Here is a 13,887-nt window from a genome sequence, read left to right on the forward strand (position 1 = left end):
CAGTAGAGATGAGCGAACAGTGAAATATTCGAGATTCGATATTTGTTTCGAATAGCCCCTCAATATTCGACTACACCCAAGATGTAGCAGAGCTGAGTGTGCGTTGAGCTCTGCTACACCTGAGATGTAGCAGAGCTGAGTGTGGGCTGAGCTCTGCTATACCAGAGTTGCATCTCTAGTGTAGCAGAGCTCAGCGCACACTCAGCTCTGCTACATCTCTGGTGTAGCAGAGCTCAGAACACGGCCAGCTCTGCTACATCTCGGATGTAGCAGAGCTCAGCGCATGGCCAGCTCTGCTACACCTGTGCGCTCAACACTGCTACATCTGAGATTGGACCAGAATGGAGACTGCTGTGGACCGATCTTAGACTCTGCCTCCTCCGGCAGAATTGCGTTGATTGGCCGAATGCTATACTCTGTATGGTATTCGGCCAATCAACGCTGGTCAATGCATTCCTATGGGAAAAAGTCAGCTCCCGCATATCGCAAGCTGACAGGGATTCCGATGAGATAAAGCCCCATAGAACAGTGTGAGTAACATTCCCCCCTAAATAAAGGTAATCCCTAGCTAACGCTGCCAGTACATCTATCCCTGTCTCACAGTCACATAGTTCACAGTCTCCTATGTCCCGAATCTGAAATCCACTATTCGTATAAATTGGAGGTCACCTGATTTAGCCAGCCAATTACTTTTTCCGATTTTTTTTGATGCCTCCGTTGTCGTTGTTCCTGTCCCACCTCCCCTGCGCAGTAATTGGTGCAAACAAAGCACCAGGGAAGGTGGGAGGGGATACGAATTTTTAGTGCGTTTGCCTTGTGGTATTTGATTGTAATCGAATACCTCGAACGGCCTGATATTCGTTCGAATATCAATGCGATCGAACGCTGTTCGCTCATCTCTAATGAACAGGCTTTTGGAAACAACCAGGTTGCATTTTAATCATCCTGTCCACAGTATAGGGGATGTGTCCAATTGCTTTGGGATCTGAATGTTGGACCTTTTTATCAATCGTGAGAATGAGGAGCAGTAATACATTTCAGTAACCAGTGCTCCATTCCAGAGCGCAACCTCCCATCAGTACCATAGAAAGGAATAAACTGGTGATAATGTGTGCACACTACGGCTCCATTCACAGGGGAGTAAGGGACCCTCGGATTGTTGGCAGTCCTGACAGCACCAGCAGTCAAACCCCGATTGATCAGACACTTATTCCCTACAAGGTGGTTAGAGGATAAGGATGTATTCAGATGGTGTATCTTTTAGGAGAAGACTCTACCACTGCTGATTTCAATGTGTAGCGCGCGTAAGCCAGCACCCATTGAAGTCAATGGGATCTGTTTTGAAACACCTCAATCTGACACGTGTTTATGAGTGGCGCGTTACTTCGTGGGAACAGAGCCTATATGATGTCTGAAATGTAGTTGAGCAGGAAGCTATCATAGATTTCACTATGGGCACAGACCCCACTCCATCATACACTGTCTACCAATAAGTATTTGGACAAACATGCAAATGAAGATATCTGCGGTCGTGATGTATGTCACGCCTTCCACCATTAAATAGGAAAGACCATTGGCATTAGTTGTATGCAAGATGTCACGAAGTGCAGAGTTGTCCAATTTCAAGAAAGGGGTAATTGTGGGGTACCATCAAAATGGTCGATCCTTAAGGGACATAGCAAGCAAACTGAATTACCCAAAATTGACAGTGACCTATGTGATTACGAAGTGGAAGGCGAACGGTGATTGCCAGAATGTGCCCCGAGTCGGCAGCCCCCTGAAATTGGGAGATAGAGACCGATGAGTGCTGGCCAGAGATACCGCACCCAACCGATGGCGCACATACACCAGGAGTCTCACCAGGCATCCGGGAGTATTGTGTCGATCAATACCATCCGTAAAGAAGCATCTGCTGGGTTCTACGACCTATTGGATAGGAATAAATGTTGTTTTTCTATTCTACCACTGGTGTCCAAATACTTATTGGTAGACAGTGTATAACGGAAAACAGAAGTCTTAAAAAATCTCTTGAAAAGATGCAACAGACACTAAGCGAAAAGAGGACACACTAAGTTTATAAAGCCGCATTTCACAGTCATTTACACTAGTAAAGCCTGGCCAATCTAATACAAACTGAATATGTATATGTATGATACTGATGACATATGCTTAGAATAAACTATCTACATCCAATCCGTGGGGTCTGACCTCTCTTGCAGCGGATTCTGCAGCTGATTCAGCCATGGCGTCCGCGGCTGAAGAAATGCTCCTGTTTAGACCTAATCAGGAGCGGGATGCCGCGATGGAATGTTCACAAGGCGGAAAATGTTTCTGTAACCTCCGTGTGAACATACGCTTAGCGTGGATCTGTTGTATCTTTCTACATCTATCTACATCTTTCAGAGGCCATACTATATACGCATGCAGTAAATAATTCAGTCATGCAGCGCAGCCTATAACTAACCGTGTAATAATGGGAAATGGCATGAACTTTGTCTTAACAGGTTTTTATTAATAGAAAACATTATCTTTTGTTGCACATTTAAACACTTTTGTTGGAACAGTATACAAACAGCTTCACATTTCAATGTCACTTTTATTAGGGTGTCCAATGTTTGTCCCCTAGTTTATCTCCCTTGCGATTTCTTGACGACGACCCCCAGAAGCCTGTATTTAACTGGATATTCCCAAATCAAGAAATCTAGACAAAGACACACAGTTGTTTTTCCAACAAAATCACAAGACAACATACTATACTGAAATGACACAAATGTTCTTTTTCTACACATGTATGAAAGCAGTTGCCTTAAAAGAGTCTCTAATGTTTAACAAAAAATGTCCATTGCTGTCTCTATAAAGTCCCTGAAAGTCCTCATTGTATTTATTGGCTTCCCTTTCATGGTAGTATAATAATTGAAGATTCTCTCTGTGTTTCGAAGAATATATCGCTAACATACTAATATGTTCTTGAGCATCTTGCTTGGCTAAAAAACACACTGGACTTCCAAAGCCTGAAGTAGAGAATATAGCAACCTATTCGGACCAAAAAGCATGTTATTCTAAGTACACGTGAACGTCTTAAGGTTAGTGTTGCCACAGTGTCAAGTCATGAGAACCCAAGTTTTATATGACCAATTTTTTTTTTTTTTTTTTAATTATTGATGGGCTTCTTGACTTCAGTGCTAAGCTATATTCGGGATACCACAACCAAAAAATAGTCATTAGAAAAATCCTACCAGCAGATGAGCTAAGAAACACAACGTTAAGCCCAACATACCAAAACACGCTCGCGAGCACACACACAAACCGGCCTTGCGTCATATCTACCCTAGCTTTACGGTTCACCAAAGAAAAGATGTGACGTAGCAGAGAAGGCACCTCAAACACAAAATGATGTGAGTAGAGTACAGAATTCATCACAAGCAGAGAGTAATAGTTTTATTCACATAACGTCTTGGCGTGTAAACGTGTACCACTTCAGTTCAAGTGTAGTACCACACCATAGCTGAGGACTGTATGCCAGTTTGCCTGAAGTTCAAGTCATCAAAACATTGCAGAGACTGGCATTTTATGGAAATCTAGCTTATCCATTCATTACAAATGTGCAACAGGGCACTTTGGTTCATCTCACACAATGCCTCTTTCTATTATGCGTACGTAACATCGTGCAACAGCTGAAGCGATACCATGCCAAAGACAGCTAAAGCAAAAAACAAAAATAGTCTACATCTTACCAAGAATAAGTGCTGTACACATGCAAGTCAATCTAAAATTAAGTAAAAATATCCTATTCATCCAGGTTAGAAGTTTGTAAGCACCTACAGAGTTTACCTGTTGATACTTCGTGTATATTCAACCGAGCTAACCTTTTCAAGGTTCCCTTCCCCATTTTTTGTCTCCCTTTCATGTTAACCATATTTTTGTGAAAATAAAGAGCAGCATGGGTGCCATTTTAGTGGCAATTCTAACCTTGAGCTAATTTTACATTGGTCATATGCAATAGATGTAGAACAGCTGACCCTATAATCAGTATGGGAACTCTCCCTCGATAACAGATTTGAGGGGGGAGAAGGTTTGGGCATGTTGGCTTTCAACATGTTCAATCCTATTGTTCTTAGCCTTCCATTCTCCCCATTCAGGACACATCCATGCCATGTATATAGGCAAGGCTCAGGAGAGAGAGTTGATGTCATGCTGCCAACTATTGGCTAATTTGCACAGACCAGTTTCAAGGACATGAAAATCCCTATTGGGAAAATGATTGTTGGCTTGTATGTCCTTAGCAACCAACTGTTGGACATGACTTGGCTTTTCATTTCAAACAGACCATGTGTTGGTTGAGAAAACCAGTTTAACACTAGCCAATGATGGCCAACCCAACAGAAATATTGGGCTCCTTACAGAAACAGCTTGACCCCATCATACTTCTGACTACCTACAAGAACAGGTCTAGATTCCCCATTCCATTTCCATGACTTAAAAATTTTTCCTCTTCCATGCTTGCTTATTACAGCATCTATGGAGATCACGTACTTGAGCATGTTCTACCCACCCACTAAAATGTGGTCATGACCAACCTGAATGTTCCCGAGAAGTGACACCATAGAAGCTCTAAGGTCTGTCTTTATGGTTCCTATGCCATTGACACCAGGTAAACCATATCTATTGCTTTCTCTGACAGTGATATTAATCAGATTTTTGTAAAATTGAACTTGGCTGAAGAGCCTTGAGCACCTACAACCTTCCCCACCCTGCTATCCAATGCATTGACCAAGTTAGTTTTCTTTAGAAGGTGAAGGTCATCCACGTCCAACATTCACCCTGTGCTACTCTATTGCTATTAATGTTTAGTGCCCCTGTTATTTACCCTGCCCTATATTATTCTATAATATATTAACACTGTATAGTTGGGATCATATTGATGTTACCTTTGAAGAAGACATAGATATTATATGAGTTGAATTTCGGGGGAGGTAGTTACTTCCAGGGGGGCATTTATTTTGAGCAGTTTACATTGATCACATTGTTTTAAGTGCTTCTGTTCAAATATGTCAAATATTTTGACAAGAAAGTGCATTTGGTATACAATATAACCAATACCTCCATTTACGCTTGCTCGAGTCTAGTGTAAGGCCAAGATTTTTGGTATAATAACTTTTTTTTTTTTTTATTAATTCTGATTTAAAAATTGTCATAAAATACAAATCTAATCTGTTCATGTGCAGCACCGGGTTCATTTGAAGCATCCCCTACCATGTTTGGCTTTCTCTATAGGGATAACTAATATTCAGCACTAAGGGAGTGCATGCTTAGATTAGGTGTTAGCCTATCAAGCCAAGCACTAAAAGCGTTTAGCCGTGCATATAGTCAAAAACCTACTAAGTCTTGGATTTTAGTAGGTACATTTAGGAGAAGAACATTATCACATGGCACTATTTATTTTTTTACTAGGTTTCAAGCTTGTAGAAATTCAGAATATGAATGTACTGTCATTTACTATACTATGTTTAAGATTACATACAGTAACTAGCTAACACACATTCAATGTTTAACATTAACATGAGTGGCTGCTCAACATAACACACTTTGATGGTATTGGTGCCAGAAAAAAAAAGGTGACTTAAAAAGGTGAAAATATGACTTAATGGAGAGGAAAGTAGCCTGACTTCTTTAGTAAACCCACTTTATGTGTAACAGAGTACGTCTCTCATTTCTGGCCCTCATCTATTAGATAAGGAAGTCTCTCACTTTGGAGGACTTGACATGTCCCTTTTTTATACGGACAGCACTTTGATTTCAATGGACCCTGTGTAATGCTCAATTCCCCCTGTGGTGGCGCTGCAGGGGAATGATACACTTACTGCCCAATCCTTTCATAGCTTACATATTACAAATAGTGTTCAAGTAGTGTTGGCTTATTCTATAGGGACCACTGTTACCAAAAAGGGATAATCTCAAGTGGACAGCCCATTTAAGTCATCTTATATCAGTCTATTTTACTATATCTGTTTAGGAGCTTCAGATGTAGTCATCTTTAATAGGCACACAAGATGACGCCAGAAAATACATCAAAGTTTTTAGAACCATTTGGTCAATTTGCTTTGTGTGTAGCAGTTTCCATCCATATCCTATGAGGACCGGTTTTCAATTTTCTTTTCGTATTGATTTGATAAGGAGGATAATAAAATCTGTGTGCCGTGCCATTGTATTCTCATGCCTTCACACAGGACTAAGACCTAGTTTATTTCTGCACAAAGTTTTATTGGTTGGTGCACAGAATTTATCTTTTGTTTGTCGTGGCAAAAAAAAAAAATCACATTTTTTTTTGTGTGCAAATCGTTTAAGTGCTTCTTGTTCATATAAGGTACATGTTAAAGTTCACTTGAGAATATCAAGATGGAAATCGCAATAAGTGCTATGAGCATTATTAGCAAGTACTTCAAAAACTATGTTATAAATATGCCATACAGTAGCGAAAGAAATGTCATAATAATATACAAAATGAGGACGACCAAAGCCATGCCCCAGTACACACTATCAAACACTACCAAAACAAGCTACAGTAATCTAGTTTGCAGTGCCTATCAGGACCAATACGTCAAGCTATATAACCAAGTAACCTTGTCAACATTTCATCCCAGCATGTAATGAAATGGAATAAGAGATGTACTTGCTCTTCTATTCCTGAGCTAAATATTTACTAGCAATGCCACGCTACCACTATACACTTAACATCGAGGTTGGCTACTTGAGGCGTGTTATCAATGTTAGTTGACGATGCCTAATAGATATTGTTATGGCTGAAAGGCAACAAGTTGGGTTCTACAATTCTAGACTGGTAAGAGATGGAGAACATGTTGATGGGTGAACATAAGCCCCTATATTAACTTTATATAGGCCTGTAGCAACCATAAGATAAAGCTAATAGTTCTACTGATGAAGCCAACGGAAAAAAAAATAGATAATTCCTCTACCTCTGTATTGTACATATCCATTGAGGTGTCTATGCAAACGGTATTATGCATACTGCCACAACTCACATACAGCATGTACTGTTTCCTAAATTCTGCAACCCACCACTACGTCCAAGCAAGACCCAGTGGTGGGGCAGCCAGTAGCTTCAACAAGCAAGACAGCGAAGGAACTGTCTAAACTCCACTCTGTTTGTACAAGAGTAAATGAAATAGATACAAAACTGATTTAGCTTTTATCCCTTATGTACAAATTGTTAAAAATGGCACTTGTAAGTTTTTTTTTTCTCTTATTGGATTTCATTCGTTCTGCAGAAAGCCTGAGAGCAGTCAATAAAAACTGAAGAGAGAGCTGGAGTTGTGGTCAGTGCTTAAAGAAAAAAATACAGTAGGTACAGATCTCGTCGGCTCGGGACGACAGCCTATACCGACTGTAAGTAAATGAAAATTTGGAGAAAAAAAAACCAAAATGACACCATATAAATATTAAAAAATAAAAATAATTAACCAAACATACAAAAGCCAAACATTACACAGAGGAAAGCAAATGGAAGAAGAAATGAAAAATCAAGGTAGAGATATAATTACTTTAAGTACATAATGGAAAGAACATTGTTCTGGGTCATGTTATAAAGTAATCATATTTAGCCTTGCACTATATTTCTTGTTGGTTTGTTAAATGTATTAGAAAATGTCATCCTTTCTATGGATGTTGTTTTCAGCCACTCCTGTAGCTTCCGTCTCCCGTGCGTTGCTGGCGAGCCACTATAGTCTCTTTTGATACTCTCTTGCAGTCACTGGCCAGGCCCAGAAAGCACATAAGGTTGATAAAGCATGTGGTGAGGTTGTACCGGATTCCAAATTCACTGGCGGTGTAGTCATAGGGGAAAGTGTGATGGTAGTTATGAAAACCTTCACCTGGGAAGAGAAGAACAAATTATCCAGCAAACAATATAGAAAGTATATACAAGGATATAGAAACTCAATAATAGCTCTCGTTAGTTCGCTCCTGTAGAACGTGATATTTTAAGTAAGCATGGCCCAGGAATGTGAATGAATCAATATGGAACTACTGCAACAAGCTCCTTCCCCGTGGAGATCTGGCAACCCAGACATGGAATCGGTCATCTGACGATAATCGTATCATAGTATCAAGGTTTTATCTGATATCGTAAACGGCAATGTTAGCGTCTGTTAGAAGAAGTTGATAATCTTGTAACGTAGACCTATACTAGGCGACTTTGAGCAGTCTTTTATCCTCATAAGGAAACCTGAATGATCTGATTATTTCAGGGAGGGACATTGTACAGAATTTTTGAGTATGGAGGGCATCTTGATTCAGAATTGGGGGTAAAAGTCTGATGCAATGGCCTATGAGTGGGATGATGATATTACAATTAGAGATGAGCGAGTAGTATTCGATCGAATACCTCCCCGCCATAGGTATTTGTGTAAGCGGCCAAACACCAAGGGGTTAAACCTATTGAATATTCAATCCGCTTAACCCCTGGGTGTACGGCCGCTTACACGAATACCTATGGCGGGGAGGTATTCGATAAAATACTACTCGCTCATCTCTAATTACAATCGTACCTTTGGATGGCTTTATATCTTTTATAGAGTTTATTTGACTTCTCGCACCAACAACACCTCTGGAGTCCGGAGAGTTGCTACCTTTAGTGCTAAATAAAACCTAAGTGCTAGAGTATAGACACACTTTAGAAATGGGTGAGTCTTCATTTACATGAATTTACATTAGTTACTAGGTCAGCAATAACCATTAGAATAGAGGAATTTTCCATTTTTGTTAGTTGCTTACATAGAAAAGCCCTGGGTAATAGGTGGTGGAGATTTAAGGTCCTTCTAGGTTCCTTTTTTGCAGATTCAACAATATTGCCTAGACTTTACATAGACTAAACAGTGAAATGTTTGAAGAGTGATGTCATCAGTTTGGAAGAGATAAGCTGTATTGCCAGACATTTTGGCTTATGTCCACATGTTCAGCGAGTAATTGAAAAGTATTGTCTGGTGTCACGTTCCCTCGAGAGGTAACTGAGTTTTGTTTCAAACCAATAAATGCCAAATAGATTGTCAAGTTCTTGTAGGATAAAACTACATTGGGTTAGTCAAGTGAAACCGTGGTCCGCTGAATAAGCATTTATCTGACTGTCAAGCGTTTGGAATAAACTTGAATTGACTGAGCATGCATGAGCACTACATAGGGAGGAGAGAGTAAGCCATGCCGTACATCCCTGACAGTGGATTATCTCTGCTAAGAATGTTGGAATCCAATGGCCTGATTGTTCTCCTTCCATACATGGTGTACGTTTGTCAAGGATTAATCTGCATATGGCCCCCCCCAGTACTCGTCTATGGATGGGTACTATCAGGAGGGGAGGGGGGCATTCTTCACCTCTCTTACAGTACAGCACTGTGAGAAGGGCGTTGTTGACTGACTGTCACGAATGCCCTTCTGCAGGTGAAGAGCTGCGGTACTGGCACCTATCACTCTTAAACGGGGGCACAGATCGTGAAAGCCGACAGTGTGCTGAATTCAGCGCACTATCGGCTTTCTAGCGGTATAGAAAACCGTATGTGCCCTAGGAGGTGAAAGGTCCTCTTTAAAGGAGTTCTCTGAGACTCCAGTTTACTTTTTGGTTACCTATGAGTTAAGGATGGTGTTGTTGCACCGAGATTTCTTTGTCTCATCAGATTCTGAGGGCCCACCCTCCAAGGAAATAGACCATAGTACCCTTTAAATTTCTACTGGGCCATTATTGTTTGCTCTGTATTGCTACATTGCATTATATTGCTCTGGGGTACCAAAGAATTGAGCAATTGTAATCTTCCCTCACTTAAAATCTTCCGTCGCTGGGGTAAGGGGGGGGGGGGGTGGAGGGTTTGTGAAACCCCCGACATGTAAGATAGTGGTTCGGTTTAATCGTCAGGCTCAGCTGATGTTCCTCTTATGTGTATGGAGGCCTTAAGTTTTACTGCCACTCCGGTTCATATCTTATGACCTTTTAGTATTAATCAGATATTGTACTTTATTACCAATGTAAAAACTTACCAATTGCTCCTAGTGCAACAAATTTGTTTTCTCTGGGGTTGATATGCTTGTCATATGGTCGGTTTCCATACATATGAGCTGCACTGTTCACCAGCCATGTTGCATTTAGAACTAATGCATAACGCAAGAGGCAGGGTACATAGAATGCTGTATACAGGGATTCACCCCAGAAATACCAAGGAACCACAGTGGGAACTATAAAGCACATCACCAGGATCAATTTCTTGTAGTGCCTGATGGGAAGAAGAAAAATTGAAATGAATTACGGACATAACTGTACTCTACTCTGCTCTTCATCTCAGTTTGTGTTGACATTATCGAGGAAGACTTGCCAAATGCTTATACTTTCTATAAGGTATTGGAAATAAATCTGATCAGGATGTATTAACACTAAATATAGTGTAGGTCGATAATCTCACTTCCGTCACTGACTGCAACAAAGCCCAAGGGACTCTGTTCTGATTTAGCCATTGAGTCAGAAACTGGAAGATAATGACTTGGCCCTCCATTCATGCAGCAGGCTCTGTTAGCATCATGTCTCAGCCTTCCGTCAGATGTATACAGTACATCAGGGGTATTCTGACATATACCACAGATTAAAAATACTGTATTGATGTCTATATACTGACATATGCCACATGGGTTAAAAAAAAGAAAAACCCTCCTTTTTGGTGAGTGGGGCCATATAGATACTTAGCTGAAGCTGGTCATACACTTTAGCTAGTTGTTGCAGCCAATAGCTATTCCTTTTGCTCTCCTCATATACATGCATGTCTGACTTGCCATGTGCTTTCATTGAGGAGAGGGGAGTAAGCGACAGCCAGACACTTCCTAGGGACAATGGCTCCAGTATACACATTACAAGGTTCCCCAGTCCTGCCATAATTGCGGTTTTTGTCTGGCATTTATTTAATGCATGGCCTTCTTGAGTTTAGTAGGACCCAAGCACTCAGCTAGGCCCCATGCACATGGCTCTAAGTTGTATTGCACCTCAATGCTGAACTATAAGGTGCCTATGTGTTGTATGTTCTTATATGGAGTTATAGGTCACATGTACTGAGACACGTCTTATCCACCAGAGATCACGAGCAATGCAGCCGTGACCCTGCCAGAAATCTTACCTTCTCTGGAACATCACCACTTTGTCTGCATGAAGATCTTTTAAGTCCAGCTTCTTGCCCTTTTCTATTACATCTGGGTGTTTCCTCATCAGCAGCCAACCAATGTGAGCAAAGAAAAAACCTCTCATTGCATTATGAGGGTCTGCATCAGTCTCGGAGTACTTGTGATGTGCACGGTGGTCTCTTGCCCATTCATAGATATCATTCTAGAACGGTATAAAGGCATAAAAATGTAAGAATGAAGAAGACACGTTGTATGCAAGAAGTTTGTCCAATATCTTGAACAACTGCTTTATGCCATTTTCTCCCTAGTATTAACATGTACATGAAAGTTCTGAATATTTCATATTCTGTACATATAACAGTCTTCTGATTTTTGTTCCCCTCCCCCCCCCCCCCCCCCCCCCCCCCCCCCCCCCCCCAAGAGGCTTACAATGCTACACAATGACAAAATGAGTACAACTCTGCTTCTTAATCCCTTGCTACTCCCAGGTCCACCGCAAGTTTCCGTTCACCCAGTTCCAGCGATGGATGACAAAACATGTGATGTTAGTGTCCCTGACAAGTTATTGCTACAAGCGGTGACTGACAACTTGTGTTAACACGCCATCCCTGGAGCCTGGTGACAAGAGACCAAGGGGGTAGTCAGTAGGCTTTACCATGGAAGCAGCAGGGGATTGGTAAACCCAATATTGCACCTTACTTTATAGCACTGTAACCTCTTATAAATTGAAAAAAATCAATGTCCTGGACAATCCCTTTTACACAAATTTATCAAGGCTTCCGACCTGTCTTTGACCAGCGACCACCATTTTCTACTATAGTTCTATAATGGCTGACTGTCATCAAAACCCAATAAAACGTGGGAAGAAGCCTAGATGAGTTACCCTGAGTATGCTCTTTCCACTTCATGGTAATCTCCGTGAGGAGTGCAAGTTATTCGGGACAGGATTAAGTTAATATTACTTGTTTTAACTCCAGTCTATGGGGTACAATTTGCCGCCTCTAATATGGAGCCCATGTACGTAGAGCAATATTTTATTATACCATATAGTATCTTTAAGGGAGTGAATTTTTGAAACCACAATATTGGTTTATTCCAATTTTTTAAGTGTAGGCGTGCTAAAAAAAATGGTAATTTCACAAAATCTGCTCCCAAAGCAGAACTAAAACACAACAAATATTTGTGTATATTACTGAAACGGACAAATTGGGAAGTTTAGGTTATCCTGAAATGGAAGTTTGAAGGGCAGACATGTTTACTCTTATATACCAGTTACACACAACCTTCTTTTATCATGTCCCTTGATAAGCCTGATATACGGGGGCGAAAATAGTAACATCAACAACTAGATTATATGTATTATGAAGGATAAATGATGGTTTTCATTGCCTTCTAGAGAGATGATTATAATGGAAGTTGTTTACTCCCTTTAGTATGCTGAGCCGTTGTGTGATTTACTGCCTCCATGTTTTTATAGATAGGTGGATGGCTGTGGACCATTACTTACTATTACAATGGCTCCTCAATGATAATCTGCAAGGAACAGGGCAGCAAATATACACTTCCCCCGTGTTACCACTGCATTCTACATTGAGTAGTTGTCTATGTAACATCCCAGATCCTCTAGTATGAGAAATACTCTTTGATACACCTCTCTCTGCTCTGTTCTCTACTCACAATTTTTAATATTTGACATTTGGAGAAAAAAAAATCTCTTGAGGAGCACGGAATAAGGATCCGCTGGCATAGGAATGCGTGTAATCGGCCGAACACCAAGGGGTTAAACACATTCAACCGATTACACGCATTCCTATGCCGGCGAGGTATTCGATCGACTACTACTGGCTCAACACTAGTGGTATCATCTAAATCATTTATGACACATCAAGAGGATATTCTGCAAATGCCTGGTGCTAACCATAGATGATGATGGAGTCTGCCATAAAGTGTATGTGCGATAATCTCTACTGAATAAGAATTATTTACTGCTATGGCAATGTAAGATCCAAGAAAATGTTTACCTGAAATGCCATAGTGTTTGCAACAGCCAAAAATATCCTTAGAGGCATCTTGGCTTTAAAGGATCGATGACTCCAGAGGCGATGGGCACCGGCAGTCACTCCCAGGGCACTCAGCATGAAACAACAGACGGCTGTGGGAACAATTAGATTCATTATTGGAATGAAAGTCGAGTCTGAAGTTATTGTTGAATGCCTAGCGAGTACCTAGCAAGCTAAAGGGGAAGTTCAGGGTTAGAAAAATGGCTGCTTTTGTTTAGAAACTGTGTCACGCCTGCCATGGGTTATATCTGACATTGCAGCTCTGCCTCATTCACGACAACAATGTAACCTGTGGACAGGTGTGGAGCTGTATGTGAAAGAAGGGAGCCTTGTTTTTCTAATCCTGCACGACCCCATTACCTTAGTGGGTAATTGTAGTTTAGCATCAGTTATCTTTTGGAGTTTTTTCCCAGAAGGTTTTTCTGACCTCATTGCAATTAACTACTTAAGGTAAAAGATGGGCATTTTACACCCACCAGGATTAAGATAATATCTGGAAATATACACAAGCATCGGGTTTTGTTTTTTTTTTTCACACTGAAAACAGAAAGCAACCCACTGTGACAAAACAATCTAGACTTTGCTCAACAGCCAAAAAAAAGGATATTTAGGCCAACTATTATTTAGTCTGCTGACATAAGGTTAATACATTTTTCCCAGC

The 13,887-nt window shown here is 40.7% G+C and overlaps 1 protein-coding gene across 3 annotated transcripts in view; it reads right to left on the reverse strand.

Moving 5' to 3' along the window:
- Nucleotides 1-2,927: 2,927 nt before the first annotated feature.
- LOC142183232 (acyl-CoA desaturase-like) overlaps nucleotides 2,928-13,887 on the reverse strand; it is a 29,398-nt gene continuing 18,438 nt past the window's right edge. For all 3 annotated transcript variants that reach the window (XM_075258247.1, XM_075258248.1, XM_075258246.1), the window contains exons 3-6: nucleotides 13,188-13,318; nucleotides 11,163-11,368; nucleotides 10,042-10,274; nucleotides 2,928-7,889 (exon numbers count right to left, since the gene is read on the reverse strand). In XM_075258247.1, the coding sequence (XP_075114348.1) occupies nucleotides 7,690-7,889; nucleotides 10,042-10,274; nucleotides 11,163-11,368; nucleotides 13,188-13,318 (770 nt within the window). In that variant the 3' untranslated portion in view covers nucleotides 2,928-7,689. The remainder of the gene's footprint in view (nucleotides 7,890-10,041; nucleotides 10,275-11,162; nucleotides 11,369-13,187; nucleotides 13,319-13,887) is intronic.

The sequence above is a fragment of the Leptodactylus fuscus genome, chromosome 10 (assembly GCF_031893055.1).
Source record: "Leptodactylus fuscus isolate aLepFus1 chromosome 10, aLepFus1.hap2, whole genome shotgun sequence".
In the NCBI taxonomy this organism is placed as follows: domain Eukaryota; kingdom Metazoa; phylum Chordata; class Amphibia; order Anura; family Leptodactylidae; genus Leptodactylus; species Leptodactylus fuscus.